This window comes from Eublepharis macularius, chromosome 4 (assembly GCF_028583425.1).
Source record: "Eublepharis macularius isolate TG4126 chromosome 4, MPM_Emac_v1.0, whole genome shotgun sequence".
NCBI lineage: Eukaryota > Metazoa > Chordata > Lepidosauria > Squamata > Eublepharidae > Eublepharis > Eublepharis macularius.
In genome coordinates this window covers 71,299,855-71,322,549 of record NC_072793.1, presented here as the reverse complement: position 1 = coordinate 71,322,549, position 22,695 = coordinate 71,299,855, and the positions used below count along the sequence as shown (strand labels likewise).

Here is a 22,695-nt window from a genome sequence, read left to right as displayed (position 1 = left end):
TTCTCTCAACTCACAAAGAGACCCATTCCAGTAACATGGGAGGCCCATTCCCACACCCTACTCCCCCACTTGCCAGGTGAATGGTGGTGGTGGGTGGAGGGTGAAAGCAGGGGTGCCTCTCAGCTCATTGTCCACGAAAGGAATTGCAGTGTCTGACAGGAGGAGGAGGAGGCAGGAGGGGCTTGAGTGGGCTGGAAGGTAGATGCTGGTGGCATGACTCCTCAAGCTGGCCAGCAGACTCTCTCATCAGGTGGAGGTGTGTGTGTTTGGTGTGTGTGTTTTATATTCAGGATAATCTTCCTTTCAAGTAAATACAGTATGATAACTGTATTTCAAAGCATCAGTGTCAAAATAAAGTTCTACAAAAACAATATGAACTGAAAGTATACAATTCCTGTTATCCATATTTTGTCTAATTTCTAGGATCATTTTTAAAAGATTTTTTTTGGAGAATACACCTTAAAAGCAATTTTTCAGCATGAGAAAATATTAGTAATGCTGCTTGCAGTCCAAAAAGAATGAAATCTCTGACTTCTTTGATCAGGGGACGACTGTGATTCTGGGGCCCCATCCTGGTCTTTTGTCATGAATCCTCATTGCAAATGGATGAGAATTGCAAATTACCAAACAATACACCTATTTTTAAAAAGGAGATCAGAAGTGATTTGTGAAATTATACTCTAGTTAACTTTTTTCTGGATAAATTGATGGAAACAGTTATTAGACAGTTATTAGACAGCATTATTAAGCAGTGGAGTCTCCTAGCATGGACAGTTTTCACATTGGAGAACATTAAGGAGTGGTCTTCCAGGATTAGGAGGACCAGTGCTTTAAAATAAAGGCTCATCGATGATCTAGAATCTTAGATAGCAGTGGTCAGGGTTACAGATGATAGCAGGTTGTTAAGGATATTGAAATGCAAAGTAGACTGAGAAAAGCTCCAAATTTTATGAATGAACAACACTATGACAAATGAATACCAATGAAGAAAGTGTAAAGTAATGCACATTGGAGCAGTACCTTCTAACCTCATTTATACAATGATGGTGTCTACTAGTGACTGACCAGGAAGGAGATGTTGCCATTGAGGTATATCTTAGTGAAAATGTTGAGTTCTCTGTATGCAGCAATGATGAAAAAAGCAAATTCTACACCAGGGATTAAGAATGAGACTAAAACTAAACTGGCCAGTATTATGGTGCCATTGAATAGAATCTGTTCTATGGTGGTGTGCCCACATTTGAAATATCCTATACAGCTCAGTTGCACAGTCTCAAAAAGGAACTGGGATAGCTGTAGAAAAGAATAACCCAAATGATCAAGATAGTGAAACATCTTTCTAGTGACTAAATGGTAAAGAGTTTAGGGCTTTTCAGTTTAGAAAAAAAGACAAGGAGAAGAGAGATAAGACAAGAATTTATAGTTATACATGGTATGAAAAAGTGAATAGAGAAAACTTGTCTCCCAAAGTACTAGGACTTAGATATGCAAAATAAAAATTTTGGCCAGTAGATTCAAGACAGATAAAATAAAATACTTCTTCGCACAATGCACACTTAACTTGTGGAATTCATTACTGGTTGCTGTATTGATGGCCACTGGCTTAGATGAGTTAAAAGCAGGATTATACAAATTCATGGAAAAGAAGTCTCTCAACAGACATGGGGGCTAAATAGAATTTTCAAGCTCAGTCAGGATAGCTGAGAATGTCTGTTGTTTGGGGGAAGGGTTGGCTTTGGTCTCTGTGCCCCTGTTGTGGGACTTTTGGAGTATCTTGTTGGTCAATGAGGAAAACAAGGTGCCAGACTGAATAGTCTAATGAAGCACAATTACTCTTACATTTTTATTACAGACACTGTTTTTCTAGGCAGTTAGCAACTCTACTCATAATCCTAACAATTTTTCTGGTTGTATTTGTTATCTGTTTTTTTTTTTTGCTTGGCCTTATGTTCTTCATACTAGCTACATTATTATATTACATTATCAAATTTCACATTCTTAAATACTATCCTCAAAGAACAAAGCACAAATGCAAAAAGGTATATCAGAATACTCTAACTGAAGGATTTTTAAGACAAAGAAAATTTTAAACTATCAGAATTGTGCCGCTTATCCTCCAGTTTGCCCCAATAGCCCTCCTCAAACATCCCATGGCTTGTGATCTCTCTATTTTCAAATTAATTTTCAAATGAATGCTGCTCTGCTTAATAGTCTGTCAATATTTTTCATGATATGCCCCAGGGGCTTAAAGAACAACCATAGAAATTCACTCCAAAGAGAATTTGGCACTTAAAGTCCAACACCATAAGCTATTTTTAGATTTGGTTTCGTTTTCTCGGCCATGTCGGATGCTTCTCTCCGCTGGTCCGGGAGGAAGCGCCCGAGCACCCTGACCGGGTGGCTGATCTGCGAGGATTAGCCCCCAGACTCCCAGTGAGGGAGGCAGGGTCCGGGGCGCTGCGGGAAGAGCCCCCTGAAAATCAATGTGGGGGGTAAATTGCCGGTTTGTCCCTATGGAGGCCGGCAGACATGCGCGGCGCCTCGAGTGCTGCCGGGCCATGGAAAACGGCAAAGAGCAGAACTAGGCGGAAGCCTGCAAGTAAGCGAATCCCTTCTGTTATTACAAGCGCACGCGAAGGAGTGGTGGGATCTGAAGCTAAGAAGGCTTGCTCTTCCCCCTTGCTGAGTTTCAGAATTCGGCTGGCGGTCCCCCCCCCCTAAAATGGCAGCGAAAAAACAGAGTCCCATTTTGGGCAAGTCAATCTCGGCTGCCCTGCAGGGGAAAGGAGAGTCGCTTGAGGAATTGGTGAAGAGGTCGGTTATCGAAGCCATAAAACCCTTTGTTGACAAGCTGAATGAAACAGATCAAAGGGTGGGCTTAATTGAGGGCGAAGTGAAAACCATTAAGGAAGTAGCGGGGGGGCAGAGAAGTCTGCTCGGGAAAGTGCGTCACTCGTGAGGGCTACGAATAAAGAGTTAAAGCTCGTGGAGAACCAGCTGATCGGGCTACAAGTGGAATGAACACAGACAATTTTGCGCCTCCAGAACATGAAGGAGGAGGAAAATGAGGATTTATGGGGTCTGGTCTCGGAACTATTGGCGACACCCGCGATGGCAACTAAAGAAGAGGTTAAAAGTGCCATTTTGGAAGTCCGTCGGGCTTCTTCAAAATATGCAACGAAGCGTCAGCTGCCTCGCGAGATCATCATCGATCTTTCATCTAAAAGGATCCGAGACACTATCCTATACAACTCATATAATGCGGATCTGGACTTTTTGGGCAATAAAGTCAAGATACTGAAAGACGTCCCATTTTTAGTTCGGAAAAGAAGATTTAAGTATAAAAAGCTCGCAGCTCTTCTGAGGGAACGTGGAATAAAGTACAAATGGCTATTTCCGGAAGGTATCTGGTTCAGTTACAAAGATCAAGCTTACAAGATAACATCAGAAGATCAACTAAGGGATTTTGAGGACAAAAATCAAGAATTTCAGCAAAACACCAAGCAAGAAGAAAAGGCGAAGTCTGAGGGGGGGGGGGACGAGCACTGCGGCTGCAGATGCTCAGAGAGAATTATGTCCGGGGCCCAGGAGGGGGAGGAAGACTTAATTTGAATTGTAATTTGTATCTCGCAAGGTCAACCACTCCATCAATATCATACAAAGCTTTAATTTTTTTTTTAAATAATGGCAGTATGAAGGGAAAGCATTTTGTATAGTGTAGTGTTGTTATATGTTGTTGGGTTTTTTTTCTTTCCTTCCCCTTTCCCCCTTCCTTACCTCTGTATCGTTAGTTAATGTAGTTAATAAAAAGAATAAAAAATCTTAAAAAAACAACAACAACACCATAAGCTATTTTTTAAGCCTTATAGAAGGTAAAAATCTATACTACAGCTTTAAAGGAACAAAAGTTTGTTAGGTTCAGATATTAATTATTCAGATATTAATTAAATTCAATTAAAATATAGAATGTTTCTATTACATATTATAAATACTAGATTGCTAATAATAATTGGATAATTAAAAAACACCCTGACCCAGATAACCCAGGTTAGCCCTATCTTGTCAGATTTCAGAAGCTAACACTGCAAGGGAAGAGGTCTGAATGGTCATTTTTTTGGCAGAAAGTTGACAAATTTTGCACATAAGCTTAAGCAGAGTCATAGACTTCATGGGTAACAGACACGAAAAGTTGAAGATGATATATTCTTTGTCACTCCTTTTTATGATGAAAAGAACAGCATAATTAATTTAGCACAGAATTTGCAATAAAACATGCACTGAAGTAACATACCTCTGGTAAGCAGGGTGTGCATTACATTAATAATTTGAATTATGGCAATTACCAAATAGAGCTAAGATTAGCATATTTTTCCTAGGCTTCAGAAATCATTTAATAACACATGCTTATTCATCTTAGAAATGACATATGAGCATTTCATTCTGGTTGTTTCCCTTTACCCTGCAAAAACATTGTAAATGTACTGTTGAAATAACATAGTACAGGGTTCCCCAATATTTCCCCTACCACCTGCTAAGCTTTTTTGGAGGTGGGCAGGGCCATTGTAAGGCATTGTTACTGACTGCCCTTGTGCAAATGCAGGGGTTTCCATGCCCTGCAATAGCAGCCACAGCCACTGGAGGATCAGGAGGACTGGAAAGCACCCAGAAATGTGGTTCCATTTTCCCTTCAGCTTTCTTTTTATTCCTCTTCTTTTCCTCTCTTCCTCCCCCTCTCCCAGGCTTTCTTTCCTTTCTTCTTAATCCCTAATTTCTTTTCCCCTCCCTGTCCTATCAGACTCTTCATTTCTTTTTAATTCCTCTTCTGTGATTCTGTTGCAAAGCAAGAAGGAAAGTATTATGTTTGACTGTGCCTCCTGCAGAAGCCATTTGAGGTTTGGCTCAGCCTGCTGGAAAAATCATTTTGGGATGGCACTCATTGCCCCTCCTCAAAATTCCAAAGGTGCCCACAGGCTAAAAAAATGTTGGGAACTCCTGACATAATAGTAGAGCTCATCTACAGTTATCTTGAACCTGTTCTATTTATACCAACCTAGTTCTCACAAACAGAAAATTAGATTGTAATTCTTTATCACATAAGTTTCATGGGATATTGTGAGAAAGGGGCACAAATGATTACACCTCCCCCCCCCCCCCCCAAAATCTGGTAAATCCGGATCTGGTTTCATGAATCCTCAAAACATCTGAGATTCCTGAAATCCAGTAAGACCATCTGATCCAGTTCAGACAGATTAGAGAATCCTGGGTTTATCCAGTCCTTACGTCCTGTGGGGAAAATTATCTGAGGGGCATTTTGTTTTCTGTTTTTTATTTACTACATATTATTGACTGAGCCATTTTTCAAGCAAACTTCACCAACCAGTCAGGGGCCACTCCTGCCTCTCAATTGCTGGGTACATTTTCTTCCTCCCTGCTTTATCGCTCTGTGCGAAAATGTAGAGGGAGAAGGAGGCTAGCCTCTGCTTCAGCTGGTGTGGGGGGCTGCATGCAGGCTGCTTGACCAAGCCGCCAGATATACATGCTTCTTCTACACTTTCTGGCTCAGTCACAAGACATGGAAGGAGAGAGAGGGGAATGCTATCAGCTGGATCATTATGATTGGTGCTTTCTGGCCCAAAATGGCAACCAATGACAAAAGCTGTGATTGCTGTCCAATGTAGCCAACAGAAGCTTTTATGTCCTTCTTCTTTGGAAGTGGGGGGTCATCTTACATTCAAGGTCATCTTCCTTTGGGGTAAATACGATAGTAAGGGTACAATCCAGCCAAATATCCACTTTTAGTTCTAATGATTGCAAAGGAAGAAAGTTCAGCACATTTTTCAATCTCCTATTGAAAGCAATGCAACTTAACAATACCTAACCTTGACTGGGTTGAGCCCTACATCTCTCTTTTCAAGTGCCTGTTTTTGCTAGCTAGAGACAATTGGTTCTATCCAATAAAAGGTTATAATGTTTGTTTTATAAAATATACTAAAATCTTTCAACAGTATTTAAGGTGAAAAAAGTTGATTCTGTAACAAGCTAATTCTACCTTGCCTAACAACAGACAGTTCAACAAATTACAAAGACCGGGAATCAACCAATTAACCAGTTCACACTGGTGTTTTAGTAACAAGTGCAAGTGCAAGTAATGTAAACAGCGTACAATAATAAATATTCAAAGTCCGTATGAGCAATGCATAAATAGTCCACAGTGGGAGATCCAGAGGTAGGAGAGCAGTGTGTCAAGATGCCAGTTGAATAGTTCACAGTCCACACAGGGATGGAGAATCGCTGTGCCGACGGGCTAGTGCGTACGTATATTTTTCAATTCCCGTTTCGTGTTAAAACACTTCTTCTTGGGCACATCAATCACTGAAAAATGCAGATCTCCTGGTCACATACCCTCCTGGATCATATTCTCTCTCTACTACAAGCTTTCCAACGGACTGTTTGCGGAGCAACAGTAGAGATAGAATATGATCCAGGAGGGTATGTGACCAGGAGATCTGCATTTTTCAGTGATTGATGTGCCCAAGAAGAAGTGTTTTAACACGAAACGGGAATTGAAAAATATACGTACGCACTAGCCCGTCGGCACGGCGATTCTCCATCCCTGTGTGGATTGTGAACTATTCAACTGGCATCTTGACACACTGCTCTCCTACCTCTGGATCTCCCACTGTAGACTATTTATGCATTGCTCATACGGACTTTGAATATTTATTATTGTACGCTGTTTACATTACTTGCACTTGCACTTTGCACTTGTTACTAAAACACCAGTGTGAACTGGTTAATTGGTTGATTCCCGGTCTTTGTAATTTGTTGAGCTGACTAACCGGGTTAGTCTCCCCTATTCTTGTGTAACAACAGACAGTGGCAGGTATCTAGCTATCCATGGACACCACAGAATGGGACTCCCATTTCCCTGTTCTATGCACTGAGCCCTCCCAATTGTGTTCCTTGGGAGCAAGTGGAATTGCATGGAAGCTGGGTTGTTGATGATGGGTTGAAAATTTCTGAATATTTGTAGATGTAGTCTGAGGACAGGAGTTTGGGGAGGGGACAGAGCTCAGCATAGACGTAATGCCATAGAGTTGCAATTTTCTCCTGAGCAACTTTTCTCTATAGACTAGAATTGTAATTCTGAGAGCTGTAACTTTTTAAGTTTTCCAGGTCCACCTGAAGGGCCTGAAGGAAGTACATCTGTCTCACCCAGTGATCCCTTTAAACAAAAAATCACCCTGGGCTTTAGCTCATCACTACGGAACCTAGTTTTTTTAAAAAAACATGTTTAGTTTTGCTTGACTGTTAGACAGCTATTTTATTTCCCTAAAATGTGATTTATGATTTTTACTATGACATGTAAAATGTATGAAATTGGCTGTTAATTATACTGTACTTTTGGGCAGAAGGATCAGTGCAAACTTGAAAAAACACCACAATTAACATGGAATTGGAAACAAGAATTCATTGAGAGATTTGGAATGAGGTTTCACCAATTTGCAGATGACAGTCAACTCTATTTTACAACTCCAGGTTCCTGGAAATGTGGGGGTGAGACTGGGGAAATCAGAGTTTGGGGAGAATGCTCAGCAGACATGTGGATGTCTCATGTCAGCAGACAAGTCCACTCCCACCCACCCTCAAAGAGCCACTTTCTCCAAGGGATGTGACCTCTGAAGTCTGGAGATCAGCTGTAATTCCAGGAGAACTCTAGCCACCACTTGAAGGTTGACAAACTTAATAGGGGATCTGCCGTTAGGGGAGAAAATTGATGGAAATAGTCGGTACCTGTTAGTCTTTGGAAGTTCATGATTGGATACATGCCAGTAGATATTGTAGCCTCAGTCAATAATACATAGTAAATAAAAAAACTAAACAATTCTTATCTTTTCAAAATATTCCTGCTTGATACCTTAAAGAAATGGTTTCTCTATTTCAGACTTCGAAAGATATCTGTGAGTAACTGTAAGAAAGATTTAAAAGTAGTAACAATTCACTTCAAAATGGCACGTCCAAAGTTTAAACTGAAAAGATCTAATTAAAGATACAAAAAGCATTTTCAAAACTAAAATAGAGTTCACTGCATACTATAACATGAGAAAAGAAGAACGTGCAACCGACATTTGCTATGTAAATTATCTCTGAGCCATGCTAAATCAATGAGTTTTGTTCTGTAGATGCTCATTCCAGGTTGCTCCCTGTAATGACCTCAATTATACATGTCTTCATTGTGAAATTATGATTGCCGTTGGTGGGCTGCAAATGACAGCAGAGGAAAGATTTCCATGATAAAATAGCACAACTAGTAATACCTGACTGAATTAGCATGCAGAGCATGCTACTGAAGTCAGCGAAGTCCCTATTAAAGATCATCTGATTATTTTTTTTAAGGAAATGAGAGAAGGGGAGAAATAGGCAAGGGTTTCTGGACTTTAGTAAGAGTTGAAAAGTTAACAAGGCATGATTACATGACTGAAGATAAGGATGCTTGTTTCAAAGATACCAGATGGGATGTCATATTCAAGTGCAATGGGATTTTTCAAAACTATAAAGTTTAAAATTAAATTGTCATCTTGCATAAGACTGAACTTTGAATCTTTCCTCCCTATACTCACATACTTTTCATACCCATTGGCCATGTCTCCACCCACCATATAAAATAGACAAAAAGTCTTGAATTTGACTTTTCTTTCCCTTTTGCTCCCCATAGTTGGTCTGTTGCCAAGTCATATTTTACTAAGACCTAATGCACAGACGCCATCCGCAGTAAGTTTCCTAATATGCAAATAATTCCTGAAACATAAACATGCCCTAAAAATCATGAATGAAAAACTTGTTACTAGTCAAAAATTGTCCACTGCCTTCAGGTAACAGATGAACATGTGTGCACATTTTGGAATGTCCATACATACACTTGTTTTGGCTCCCAAGTCTTTGATGCACCCAAATCAATATGCTGCTGTTGTCATGGCAATCATTTGTTTGTACTGCTCTTCTCCAACATCTGAATATACCAAAAATCACTTTTAGAGCCCCAGTTTTGTGTGTATGTGAAGTGGCATCAAGTCACAACAGATTTATGGCCACCCCAGCAAGGGGCTTTCAAGGCAAGTGAGAGCAGAGATGGTGTGACATTGTATTCTTCTACAGAGTCTTCCTTGATAGTCCTCCATCCAAGTATTGACTCTGCTTAGCTTCCAATATCTAACAAGCATGGGCTATACTATGCTGCCTTCCCACCCCATAGCCCCAATTATCAGACTGTAAAGCAAGACCACTATTCTCTATCCATTACTGATGTTAAATATTTGATATCCCATATCAAAATGGTTTACAGGAGACAAACAAATTTTATATTTTATATAAAATAATTCATTATAAAGCCCCTAAAAATAAACAAGTCATCCAGCAGTTAATGTGCAATTAAATTAAATTAAATTAAATAGCCATTAATCAGGACTTTAATGTCACTAGGGATGCCATTCCCCTGCTGGGGGCAGGGGATCCCCCGTTCCCATCCTCCATCCCCCACCTGTGCTCACCTCGTCAGTGGGGGTGGAGGATCGCCACCCCAGGCATGCTCCCATGGCAGTACAATGATGTCATCTCTGGGAGTGATGTCACTGCACTGCCTCCGAGACTGCTCCAGCACTTCTCAGTGGGCTGAATTTGGCTCCAAATGGGCTGAATTGGGCCCATCTACAGCCAAAATCGACCCACTGAGAAGTGCGCACTCCCACGGCTGTGTGATCACTTCCCAGGAGAACTCAGGAATGCCAAAGAGGTAAATGCCAGGTCCCCTGCTCTCCTGCTGGGAGAGCTGGGGACCTAGCATCCCTAAATGGCATCCCTCCATTCTTCCCTGCTGCCAGAAGCAATTGAATCCATGGTTGGCCCAACCTCAGTTTTTGCTTTCCTGGCCCTGCTAGTTCTTGACACATGAACTAGTTCTGAATTTAATTACTGGATCCAGGAACTGTTCTCTGTACTGGCTTTCTTCTTATCCAGTTGTTCTCAGAATCCAGTTTCATCTCCCCACAGGAGGGCTACTGACCTCTAGGTAGGGCCTGGAATTCCCCTGGAATTACAACTTGTTTCAGTCTATATTCTTCCATGGAGAAAAAGGTGGTTTACTCTATGATGTTACATGTCTGCTGAGCCTCCTCTCAGGAATTCCAAACCCAGGAATCTCCAGGAATTTCCAAACCCAGAGCTGGCAACCCTCCCCCACAGTGCTATCAACTCTGAGATTTTGTATTTTCAAACAGTACCTGTGGTGAATCAACCTATGGTTGCTACTTTGCTCATTTCCAAACTTATTGCCTCTGTTTAATCTTTATTATTTTAATATATGTGGCTTCTTCTAACCACTAATTGATAGATACATTTTCTTCTTTCTCAGAACAGAAGTACTTTTGCATTCCTGAACTTCTGCTATTATTTGAAACTAAATAATGTTTGGTTTAATGTGAAAATAAGCCTTTACACTTCACTACAAAAGAACCCTCAAAAGCTTGTGTGGAAGACTATGCTGAAAGATTTTTTAAGTGTTTTGGAGAATACAAATCAGTATAAGAAGCAGGATTAAGAGAATGTTATTAAAGGACATAAAATTCAATGAGTGTACTCTTGCTTTACATCTTTTCAAAAGAAAGCAATCCTTATTAAAGCTGCTTAACATGTGTTGTGCTAATTACTAGTTTTTATCCTATCAGTGCATTCCAAATATAGTAGTGTTTTTATTTTTAAAACCCCTGTATATTAGCATTAAATATCAACAGTGATAACACCTATAATGTTACAAATAGAAAAGAGTCCAGTAGCACCTTTAAGACTAACCAACTTTACTGTAGCATAAGCTTTCGAGAATCACAGTTCTCTTCGTCAGAAGCATGGAGGGTAAGAAGAAACTGGTCAGATATATAGGTGGAGAGGGGAGGGGGGAGTAGATGCAATCAGTAGCTTTTGATAATGGGATCAGTTTGCTTCTGATAATGAAATCACTTACTTCTGATAATGAGATAACCATTCATAGTCTCTATACAATCCAAGCCTGACTGAGTCAAATTTGCATATGAATTCCAATTCAGCAGCTTCGCATTGGATTCTGTTTTTGAAAGGTTTCTGTTGAACTACAGTGACCTTTAAGTCCTTGATGGAATGTTGCAATAGACTGAAGTGTTCTGCCATTGATTTCTGGTTGTTGCCATTTTTAATATTAGATTTGTGTCCATTTATTCTTTTGCGTAGAGGTTGGATGGTTTGTCCAATGTACAGAGCAGATGGACATTGTTGGCACATGAGGGCATATATCACGTTGGAGGATGAGCAGCTGTAAGAGCTAGAGATAGTGTAGATGACACCATTGGGTCCTGTAATTGTATTTCCTGGGTCAATATGAGGGCAGAGCTGGCATCTGGGTCTGTTGCAGGGCCTGGTACCTGTGCTGGTGACTCTGCTAGCCGATTCATGATTGTAAGTGAGAAGTCGTTTAAGGTTGGGGTCTGTCTGTAGGCAAGGATAGATCTTCCACCCAGGGCTTGTGAGAGTGAGGCATCATTTTCCAGGATGGGTTGTAGGTCACTGATGATACGTTGGATGAGTTTGAGCTGGGAACTGTAGGTGAGAACCAGTGGTGTTCTGTTGTTAGTTCCTTTAGGTTTGTCCTGGAGCGGGCTGTTTCTGGGTACTGGTCTGGCCCTGTTGATTTGCTTCCTCACTTCATTAGGTTGGTACTGTAGCCCCAAAAATGCTTGTTGTAAATCTCTTAAGTGGGAGTCCCCATCGAGAGCATTGGAACTAACCCCCAGTCATCTTGTGGGTAGGGGTAAAGGCCTTCAGGACAGGAAGGACAATTCCTGAGACCTTAAATTGAAAAGTGAAACACCCTTCTATAATTTTGTAGATTTTTTAAAAATCTAAATTTCAACACATGTATATTCATTTTGTTTGATATTTCGGATGATGTAAGTGTCTCATCTACCAAAGGTTAGAAACTTTTGTGTATTCATACACTCATGCCATTTCAACTGCTTATATTTGATGATACCATCAACTTCTTGGAATTTGTAATTCAATATGTTCATTTAAACTCACCCAGTTTCTTGAACCCTAATTGACAAGCAGTTCGTTCCCACTGGTATGTGAATACCATCCAAGTGAATTCTATGCGTCCAAAAGCTATCATTTGCGACAAAGAGAGAAAATAATATAGCATATCTTTCCTTATGTCAACTTGAGCAGTGTGAAAAGTTCTTTCCTCTTAAAACTGGCTGAGGCAATGTTAGTTTCCTGATTTTTGTTTCATTGTAGCTAACTTAATTTCTCTGGACATAAATAAAGTGAAAATATTTCAAGGCAGTAGAAGGGATGTGGTCAGATTATCCAGTGAACTAATCCCTAATCAAAGTTTTTCTTAAAGGCTAACTAGATTTGACAATCACAAAAACCAAGTAGACGTTCTCTCAGTGTTGCCATCCTTAGCTGCAACATTTTGTGGAGTAGTATTTTTAGAATGGTTTTCCAGCTTCTGTTGCTTGTTTAGTTCATCCACTTCAACATCATTTCCTAAAGCACTGCCATTGTTGTCAAAATGAAGAGTACTCAATCTTTCAATGTGGTAAAAATATTGCCACTAGAAAAAATGTCAGCTTTGAAGGGAAACTGCTTGATCCAAGGTCTGATGACTCTTGCTTTTTAATCATGATGAGACTCCTATGTGAGAATGCCAGGCACCTCTCAAGAGACTTCACTTCATGAGTAAAAGTTCTTTTTTGATAAGACGCCAGTATCATCCACTTACTCCATTCTTGCTAGGACTGGTGGCTACAGACAAGTATCAAGCAGATATAGGTTCCCCAAGGCTACTCCTAATTCCGCCCCCCTTTCTCCTAACAGTCCTCTAACTCTGCAGACAGGAAAACAGGCTGTGTGATTCATGGACTGCTCAAGGTCAAGCAAACTCCTAGACCAGGGAGAGATTACAACAGGAACAAACACCTCCCAATTTCAGTTTCCCACCACAGGTTCAAATAACAGAGTCGCCTCAACAGCACCAGCTTCAGCTGCAGGGGGGTATTGAATATGACAGGTGAACCTCCTAAGCACCTGACATTCTGCAGATTTCAACCAAATTTTTTCTTTCAGTGATTTCAAGGTTTATTATTTCTTTCTTTTGTTTTTTAACGACAGAGAAAAACACCTTTCTTTACCTCTTTCTTTATGGCACTTGCTTTTCAGTTCGTGATATTCAGCCACAACTAAACTGAAATTGCAGGCACGCAGAGTATGTGGATTCAAGAGATGTCAACCCTCTTGGAATCAATGCACTTGTTGTCTTGTTTGTTTGGCATCCAAAGACTGGAGTATTATAGCACCAATGGTGGTGTGAAATACCTCCTCCCTTTCATCTTAATGGGCTATTAACTTGAAAGCTCGGTTTGGCACATTTAAATGTGATATCGCTCCAAGGCCTTGTTTTTGCCAGAGCCTTAGTGTCTGAGCCAAGAAAAGATATCCAGGGAATGATAAAACTGTAAATGTTTCAATTTCGACAATGCATCTTGATTGCTCTACCACTCCTCACTGTCTCTCTTTGAAATGCTTAATAACAACTCTCTGCTACTGACAGTAATTCCAGCATCAAATGCCTTACCTGTCTGTATAGGCAGTGTTTGTTTTCATGTTTTATAATAGTCCACTAGGCAAATTATAATAATACTATTGTGGGGTATTTGGGCTATGTGTGTGTCTATAGTACAAAATGTACTAGTGATTGAATTCTGTGAAATGTTATTTTTTCTTTTTGCTGACATTAATCAAAATATAATGTTAAAGGAAGAGGAGAAATATTTCAGTGGCAAAGTACAGTCAGCCAGACAAAAAATTAGTCATTCTATAAAGCCTATGTAGGGATCCACATCCATTTTTCTCAATATATTTGTATGATCTATACCCCATCATGTATCTCACCCAAAGTTACCACCTTTTCCCCATAGATCATCTGTCTCTTGAACAGCTAAACAGCAGGTAGAATTTCAACCATCAGGTTTTCCTGTTATTACATCATAATGCTGAAAAAACTGTCTTGATTGAATTTCTTTATACCATGCAATTGTCAAAGATGTAGGAGCCATTTCATTTAAAAGTTAGTAGCCTTTACCTTAATGCAAACCTAGGGACTCATTTACATACTCACATTCCAAAATAATATATGCCATCACATTCCAACAGCTCCCTCCTTAGGTCAAACAGGTCAGTCTCTATGCATAAGAATACTGGACATAAAATTGATATAATAATAATGGCAGAATTCAGGAAATGATAGGAAAGTTTTCAGCCTGCTATGATGTCTGAAAGTCATCACCATTCCACCATCACCCCGCAAAAAATCCTTCAAAGATACTTTTCATCATAAAATCTCTGAATTAGAATTGTTTAGGGTTAGCTTAGCAGTATTAGGGATATTGTGCATTACTAATTGTGAATGACTTCTGTGCTTATCTTACATACATTTGAGCTTTGCAGAGAAATGCCACTGACATTTAGTTGGATCTAGCATAGAGTTGCCAGTCCCCTGCTGGGGTGGGGGGAATCCCCTGCTCTCACCAACCACCCCCTGCCCTGCTTACCTGGCCGACAGGGGGAAAGGCAGGGGAATATGGCTCCTGCTCATCACGGTGGCTTGGCTTTGGCCCAAAACGGGCTGAATTGGGCCCATTTGCGGTCTAAATTGGTCCACTGTGAAGCACAGGAGCTTATCAGGACCCTTCCGGCAGCACCCCTGTGTTCTGCAGCTGGCTGAATCGAGTCCATTTGGGGCTGAAATTGGCCCACTGTGAAGCACAGGAGCACTCCCAGGGTGGCATGTGGCCTGCATGATGATGTCACTTCCCAGAAGTGACATCATTGCACAGCCTGGGAGCACATGAGTGCTTTGTGTGCGCATGAAGACCTCTAAAAACATGAGTGCCAGGTCTCCCACCTCCTGCCCAGAGGGTAAGGGAACCTGGCAACCCTAATCTAGCACAGTGTTTCCTCAGATACAAGGATTTCCATTAGTAGGTACAACTTTCACAGTTCCTCCTTCCTGTGGTAGTCCAAAATACTTTCCCCCTCCTGTTCCTGGTATGAGCAGTGGGGTGGGGGGCATTTCAGGCTGTTACAGGAGAAGTTGCAAAAGCTGTGTGCCACAGACAAATAAGTCCTTGCATCTATGAATACACAATGCTGGATCCAACCCATTGCCACTTGCATTTACTAGCCTTTTGACTCCCTCTGTAGTCTTGTTTCTAGCTATATATGCCTATTGAGGATACATTTGATGCATCTGAGTGAGCTCTAATCCATAAATCTGAATATCTGAAGTGCCCCAAGGGTCCGTTTGCATTCAAGCAATTTTTTCAATGAGGAGAAAGCCCCTAGGTCCAGAGAAACATGTTTTACAGCAGAGAAGTGTCTCTGAATTGAAACTATGCAAACCCAAATGTAGGTTCCAAGCTTAGGTTTCCTCAGGTTTTTTTTAACTAGTTTGAATGTGCTCCACCCTGGAATCCTCATTACTTTGATCCAGGCACAACTCATGATTCATCCTGAGCTGTCCTCTATAATATGAAGGAGGACAAAGAATTACCAATACAAAATGATACCCTGGGATTAAATACTTGTTTTGAATCAATGGGATTGGCTTGTTTTTCCTGTGGTTTCTGAGTTTCCTGCCTTATCCGTCAATGCAGTATTTTGCAGCCCAGAGGTTGGGATCCCAAATTTGGGTCCAAAACCTCCAAAAGTGGGTCTCAGGTCACTAATGGCCACTCCTACCTTTTGCGTTTACAGTAGTAGCCAGAAGAAAAGGCTGGAGAATGGATAGGAGCTTTTCAGCACATCAAGATAAAACCAGAAGAGGATAGAAGGAAAGGTTTAATTGGTACTGATCCAGAAACAGTTAGAAGTTTCTCAGGTATAGTGCCTATAAGAGCAGTAGAAATTGTGCTTTTATTCATCCCTGCTAGTCTCAGAAAAACTTGTACTTAAAATATTATCATACTTAGTTTGTCCTACAGTCTGTTTAATATGAATTCGATTTCTGCAGGACAGAAATGAGAATGGATGATATTACTGTCTTTCTCTAAATAGCTGGGAGGTAGTCTGACAACCAGGAAGCATGAAATAAAGCATTAGGCTGTAATCTGGTTTATTGAAGTGTATCCTATTTCATGTTGTTGTTCTAAAGTTGACCTTTTTACAGTTCATATCTTAGCTATTTCTGAAACCTCCCCCAATCAATCAGCGTAAAGGCCAGATTCATTGTGTACATGATAATAATTACTTTTTGCTATTACTTTCACAGAGGTGGTCCAACTCACACTTCCTGAAGATCAAATGGTTAGCATGACCACAGTAACCGTAGGGCTGAGCACTGTATTGACCTGTGCTATCCATGGACCTCTGAGGCCTCCAATCATCTGGAAACGCAACGGAGTCACGTTGAATTTTTTAGATTTGGAAGATATCAATGTAAGTCTTTGGTACCTTGTGCAATTTTCTGTGTAGGAAGTTAACATGATTTTTAAATGGGCAATCAGCAGAGAAACCCTAAAATGGCCAAGTCAATAAATGCAAAGAAATGACATAATGAAAAACTGATTTGAAATTCTCTCAGGATTTCCAGTGTATTTTAAACATTACCCATTTTCACACTGCTTACCAGCCACGGAACATCATGCTGAGCTCCCGGAATGACAGCATCTTCCTGGCGCACCATTTCATGTGAGAACTCCCATTCTTGCGCAAAATCACGCCAGGAAGACATTGTCATTCCAGGAGCTCAGCGCAATGTTCCATGGCCGGTAAGCAGTGTGAAAACGGCCATTGTTCCTCAGGGAAAGCTCTCTTTCAATAGGTCCAAAATGTTATACACATTATGCCAGCAAATACATATCCCAAACACAAATTTTGCAGCTAATAGTAAAATGCCCCCACCCAACTACTAATTTTTCCTTTCAAGTGCCCTCCCTCACATTCAAGTTACAAGGAAAATGGGTAAAATATGTTTTAATCATTTATCAGATTTTAAGTGTTGCCTGTTGTGTTATTATTTGAATACCAAGCTAGAATAAGGGACCTGATTTTTTTTAAAGAAAGACACAGAAAAACAGGGTAAATAGTGAGAATACTTCTCAGTTTCTAGTCATTGAACTCCTTAAACAACTTATTCTGATCAGGTTCTCTGATTCTTGAACCTCTTCCAGTATTAATATTATTTCCAAGCAATCAGTGTTTCATTATAATAAGTTGATAATATCTTGATAATGATCCTTTGGTTTCTTTGGCATGAGAGGCTACTATCTCAAATGCCATTAGAGATAGATAATGATCCAACAGTTACAAAATCTATGTAAAGTAATAGAACTATATAGGGTTCTCATTATTCAGTCACTGCTTTAATTTGTCTAGACATATGCAATGACTATTTTTATCACATCTGTAAATATTATTTCATCATGTTTCACCCATGAAGAAACTGAATGTACTAAACTGCAGCTATTATTAAAAAACAAATTATACTACTGGTGATGTAAGTGAACTAGATTGTTTTAGTTTCTTTCAGACGTCAAAGATTGATAATATAAAGTGACTTGAATAACAGTATTCTTTTAGCTCGCTGAGAACTCCCCCTACAGGACCAGAGGAGATGCAAAACTGGTATGTTGCAGGAGGGAAGAAAAAAAAGAGATAGACACAAGTCACAGATTAAATGGGCCACAATTTTATTAAATGGACATGGTAAATAACATGCTAGCTAATCCTACCCATGTGAAAAAGATGTCTGTAACATTATTGATATATCCATGGTACTAGCATAAACAGCCAGTCAAGATGCATCCCAACCAACAATTCATCATAACCTGAAGTGGCACCTGATGAATCACCTATTCCTCTTGAGGGAGAGGTAGTGTGAAATGATTTCCCTGAACTTATTGGTTATATCAGGGCTTTTTCGGTGGCACTGCTCACCTCACAGGCACCTCATCTACACAGGCAATTAGCAGCCATCTTGATCAAGAGCAAATCATAGTTTAGTTTCAGTTTCAAATAGTTAAGGTAACTGAGAGTTTTATCTAATTCAAGATTAAAGCAGTTAATATTTTTCCAACTTCTAATAGTCTGTAGAAATACAAGTACAACACGAATGAAAAACATTGAATTATAATAGGGTTATCTGATGGGGACTGGAGATTCCCCAGAATTAGAATTGACCTCCAGATGACAGAGATCGGTTCTCCTGGAGAAAATGCTGCTTTGGAGGGTGGACTCTGGCATTATACCCTGATGAGGTATAAACCTCCCAAACCCCACCTTCCTCAGGCCGCATCCCCCCCCCAAAAAAAACAAAATCTCCAGGAATTTCCCAACCAGAAGTTGGCAATAATAAATTATAATAATTTTAATACTGACAAGCAATAACGTCTTTGACTTGTCTATTTAATTCTTTGTTGTTCTTATTCTACACACTAAACAAAGGAGGAAATTCCTAAGAAACCACTAATACAATAATGAAGATTGTCTCAGTATAAATAAATACAATTTATAGGTCAAATCAAGTGTAGCAATATTTTGGTCAAAACATATGTAATAATGTAATATACTTCTACAACTGAGCAATGGTTTGTTCATATCACAACCATAGCCTGTGGAGAAATCACATTACTAATCAATTATCACAATGACCCTTTCAGGTAAGTATCAATCATCTGTTGATCATGACACTATGCAAAATGGGGCTGCCGGTCCCCTGCGCGCATGCGCGCGCACGCGCACACGCACGCGCACGCGCGCGCACGCGCACACGCGCACACGCGCACACACGCGCGCACGCACACACACCGCACTGCTCATCTGGCTAGTAGGGGGAGGGGCAGGGAATTGGCTGACTGCATGCAGTCCGCCCAGGAGACACAGGGCAGAAATGAGCACTCATGTTCCTGCACTGCCAGAAAATGATGTCATTTCCAGCCCTATGTAGAAGTGATGGATTATGATGGATTATGCCAGGGGACAATTATCTAAAAATCAGTCTCAAACTCTAAGTTTTATGCACGTGCAGGGTAAATATCCCACCAGTCTCCCAATCTGGCCCTCAGAGTATCTGGCAACCTTGGTGTATCTATCTACTTACTATACTTGTTTAAAGTCTTAACAGTTTATTTTCAGCTGTATAGTTTTATAATCAAATATTTCTTTTGATTGCAACAGAGATAACCTTATATCTTCAGGATATAGATTGTTTTAAATGTATTCTGGGTAATATATCTCTCTTTAATACATTCTGTAAACTTCCGTGAGTAAAACTTATAAACACAACTTATAGCAAATATCAGAGCTAAGAAAGAACATCTCTGATAGGCATCTCAGTATCTCTCCGCTTTTAAAAGTGATTTTAAATATTCCTTTTTGTTTCTAGCACAGGATTTTGAGCTTGTGTTCAATTGTGTAGAATGTAAGGTAATGTAGGAAACAGCCATTTTTAATTCATATAATGTTCACTATTTGTTGTGAAATAGATAAAGGATGATCTTTTCCTGTTAATGTGATTATGAAAATGGTACAGTTTATCTTACAGCAAGTTTCCAAATTGTGTACAGATGTGCTACATCCGTCATTCTGTCTTTCAATATATGTACAGTGAACTTACCTTGAGAAAGAAAATAAGGACATGCAGAGATTTTCTGATACAGCTGACTGCTTGGATCCTATGGTAAACCTCTAACAAAAGGAATTTTTGTTAGTGGAATGAGACTTCCTCACCCTGGGGGACAAGGGATACTCAGACACAGCTTGAGAAATGAATGGAGGTATGTTGTGAGTGACAGGCATTGGCAAAAATCCCCACCTTCCATTAGCAGAAATTTACATGGAATACAAGCCGCCAGCTGTGGGCAATGTCCAAAGCAATCACTGTTCCCAGAGAACACAAATCCATTCCCGAGTTCTGACTTACTGGGCACAAGGAGAGCTAGTCAGCAAGAGGCAGTGTTAACTAGGCTATCTGCATATACACCCACTGTTCTGTGACCAAGAAAATATATGTGTAGATTCAGAATTTAAGAGTGCCTTTCATTTTAATACAGGGAAAAAACCTGTTATCTGTCAGTCAAGCAATGAATGAATGAATGAATCAATCAATCAATCAATCAATCAATCAATGTATTGTCAATCAATCAATGTATTGTCAATCAATGCTGTATAATATATACTATAATTACCTGATTAATACAAAAAATGAACAGCACTACCTTATGGAAATACACTATCAGGGTTCTCAGTGAGACTTGGATATTAGACACATGTCCATGTGAATAATGCCTACTTTCCAATTTGGTCCAAATTCACTCTGGGAAAACTAATGCTTAAGAAAGGGAGCTTCTGTTTGCTGTCAGTCATTGCTGTACTACAGAAGCTCCTGGCTTAAGATTTTTACCTGCCTTAAGAGGACGACACATCTGTACCTAAAGTAGAAAAGCTTGAAAATAGCAGTAAAATGTGAACATACTAAAAACAAAATTTATCAAGGGGGAGTACTACAATACAGAAGCAATCACACAGGAGACAGGAGCGAGAGAAGAGTGCAAAGGGCAGGATTCAGCATTAGGGATGGTTGGTCTGGGACTCACTTTCAGAGGCTTCACAAGCCCATTTTTGTGTCCTAACTAGATATGGGCACAAACAGGGGGAAAAAACCGAACAGGTTGTTCGTTGTTCATTCCCGATGACAAACATGAACAGCCGACCAGACCCGAACATGTCCTGTTCCTGGAGGCCCGCCCGCCAGGCCTCCGGGTCGGAGGTGGACAACACATCCGCTTGTGCGGCAAGGTGGGTGAAGACTGCGGCCGCCGGGCCTGGTGGGCACGGGGAGGCGGTGGTGTGCCACCTCCCCTCGGGGCGGGGGATCTGGCCACTCACCAGTGGCACCCCCCAGGTGCCCGCCTACCAGGCTTCCAGGTCAGAGGTGGACAACACATCCGCTTGTGCAGCAAGGTGGGTGAAGACTGCAGCCGCCAGGTGGTCAGGGAGAGGACCCAGGGGTTCCAGCCACGGTGATGATCCACACCTGGAAGATCCTGCAAGGGGGAAAGGAAAACCCCGATCCATCAGCGGCTGCTATCTTCACCCACCTCCCTGCCATCATGGAATTGAGGGGACAGGGTGGTGCAAGTGTTGGGGGAAGTGCCCACCAGTGGCACCCATGTGCCCGGCCACCAGGCCTCCGAGTCGGAGGCGGACAACGCATCCGCTTGTGCAGCAAGGTGGGTGAAGACTGCGGCCACAGGGTGGTCAGAGAGAGGAGGACCCAGGGGTTCCAGCCACGGTGACAAGCCACACCTGGAAGATCCTGCGAGGGGGATGGGAAGACCCTGATCCGTCAGTGGCTGCTGGCTTCACCCACCTCCCTGCTATCACGGAAATGAGGGGACAGGGTGGTGCAAGTGTTGGGGAATGGACTCGTGGCAGTACCCGAGAGGGAGAGGAAGAAAGAGGGAACATGAAGTGCTCAGGATGGGAGAGGGGGACCCAGGGGTTCCGGCCGCAGTGACAAGCCACACCTGGAAGATCCTGCGACAGGGCCTGGAAGACTCCGATCCGTCAGTGGCTGCTGGCTTCACCCACCTCCCTGCTATCACGGAAATGAGGGGATGGGGTGGTGCGTTGGGGAATGGACTCGTGGCAGTACCCGAGAGGGAGAGGAAGAAAAAGGGAACAAGAAGTGGTCAGGGTGGGAGAGGGGGGCCCAGGGGTTCTGGCCGCAGTGACCTGGAAGATCCTGCGACCTGGAAGACCCCAATCCGTCAGCGGCTGCTGGCTTCACCCACCTCCCTGCTATCACAGAAATGAGGGGACGGGGTGGTGCAAGTGTTGGGGAATGGACTCGTGGCAGTACCCGAAAGGGAGAGGAAGAAAAAGGGAACAAGAAGTGGTCAGGGTGGGAGAGGGGGACCCAGGGGTTCTGGCCGCAGTGACCTGGAAGATACTGCGACCTGGAAGACCCCAATCCGTCAGTGGCTGCTGGCTTCACCCACCTCCCTGCTATCACAGAAATGAGGGGATGGGGTGGTGCAAGTGTTGGGGAATGGACTTGTGGCAGTACCTGAGAGGGGGACCCAGGGGTTCCGGCCACGGTGACAAGCCACACCTGGAAGATCCTGTGACAGGGCCTGGAAGACCCTGATCTGTCAGCAGCTACTGGAATCAACCACCTCCCTGCCATCATGGAAAGGAGGGGATGGGGTGGTGCAAGTGGTGGGGAAGGGACTCGTGGCAGTACCTGGGAGGGAGTGGTATGGATTGGGAACTGGAAAGCTCCCAAGCGAGAGGTAGTTGGGAGGGGTCAGAGTGGTTCCAGAGAGGGAGAGGAAGAAATAGGGCAGCAGCAGCAGCTGCCATTGCCCACCTTCCTGCCTTTGTGGAAAGGATGGGAGTCACGGGCCGGGACACATTCCCCCTGGCTCAAAGGGGTCCAGTCAGTCCCATTGACAGGGGAGCCGCCATGCTGTGCAACTGACTGTATCCTTATATGGTACAATCGGCTGAGTGAACGCAAACGAGCCATCCCTCATGACCAAGGAGGGAGCAGTAACAGGATAGTCCCTCGTGAAGTGGCGGTTGACGTGACCCGCCGTACTGCCTTTG

At 41.9% G+C, this 22,695-nt stretch overlaps 1 protein-coding gene across 1 annotated transcript in view; it reads left to right on the top strand.

The window, feature by feature from the left end:
- FSTL4 (follistatin like 4) overlaps positions 1-22,695 on the top strand; it is a 733,440-nt gene that overhangs the window by 600,645 nt on the left and 110,100 nt on the right. Inside the window, exon 6 of the mRNA XM_054977698.1 lies at positions 16,355-16,521. Within this exon, the coding sequence (XP_054833673.1) occupies positions 16,355-16,521 (167 nt within the window). The remainder of the gene's footprint in view (positions 1-16,354; positions 16,522-22,695) is intronic.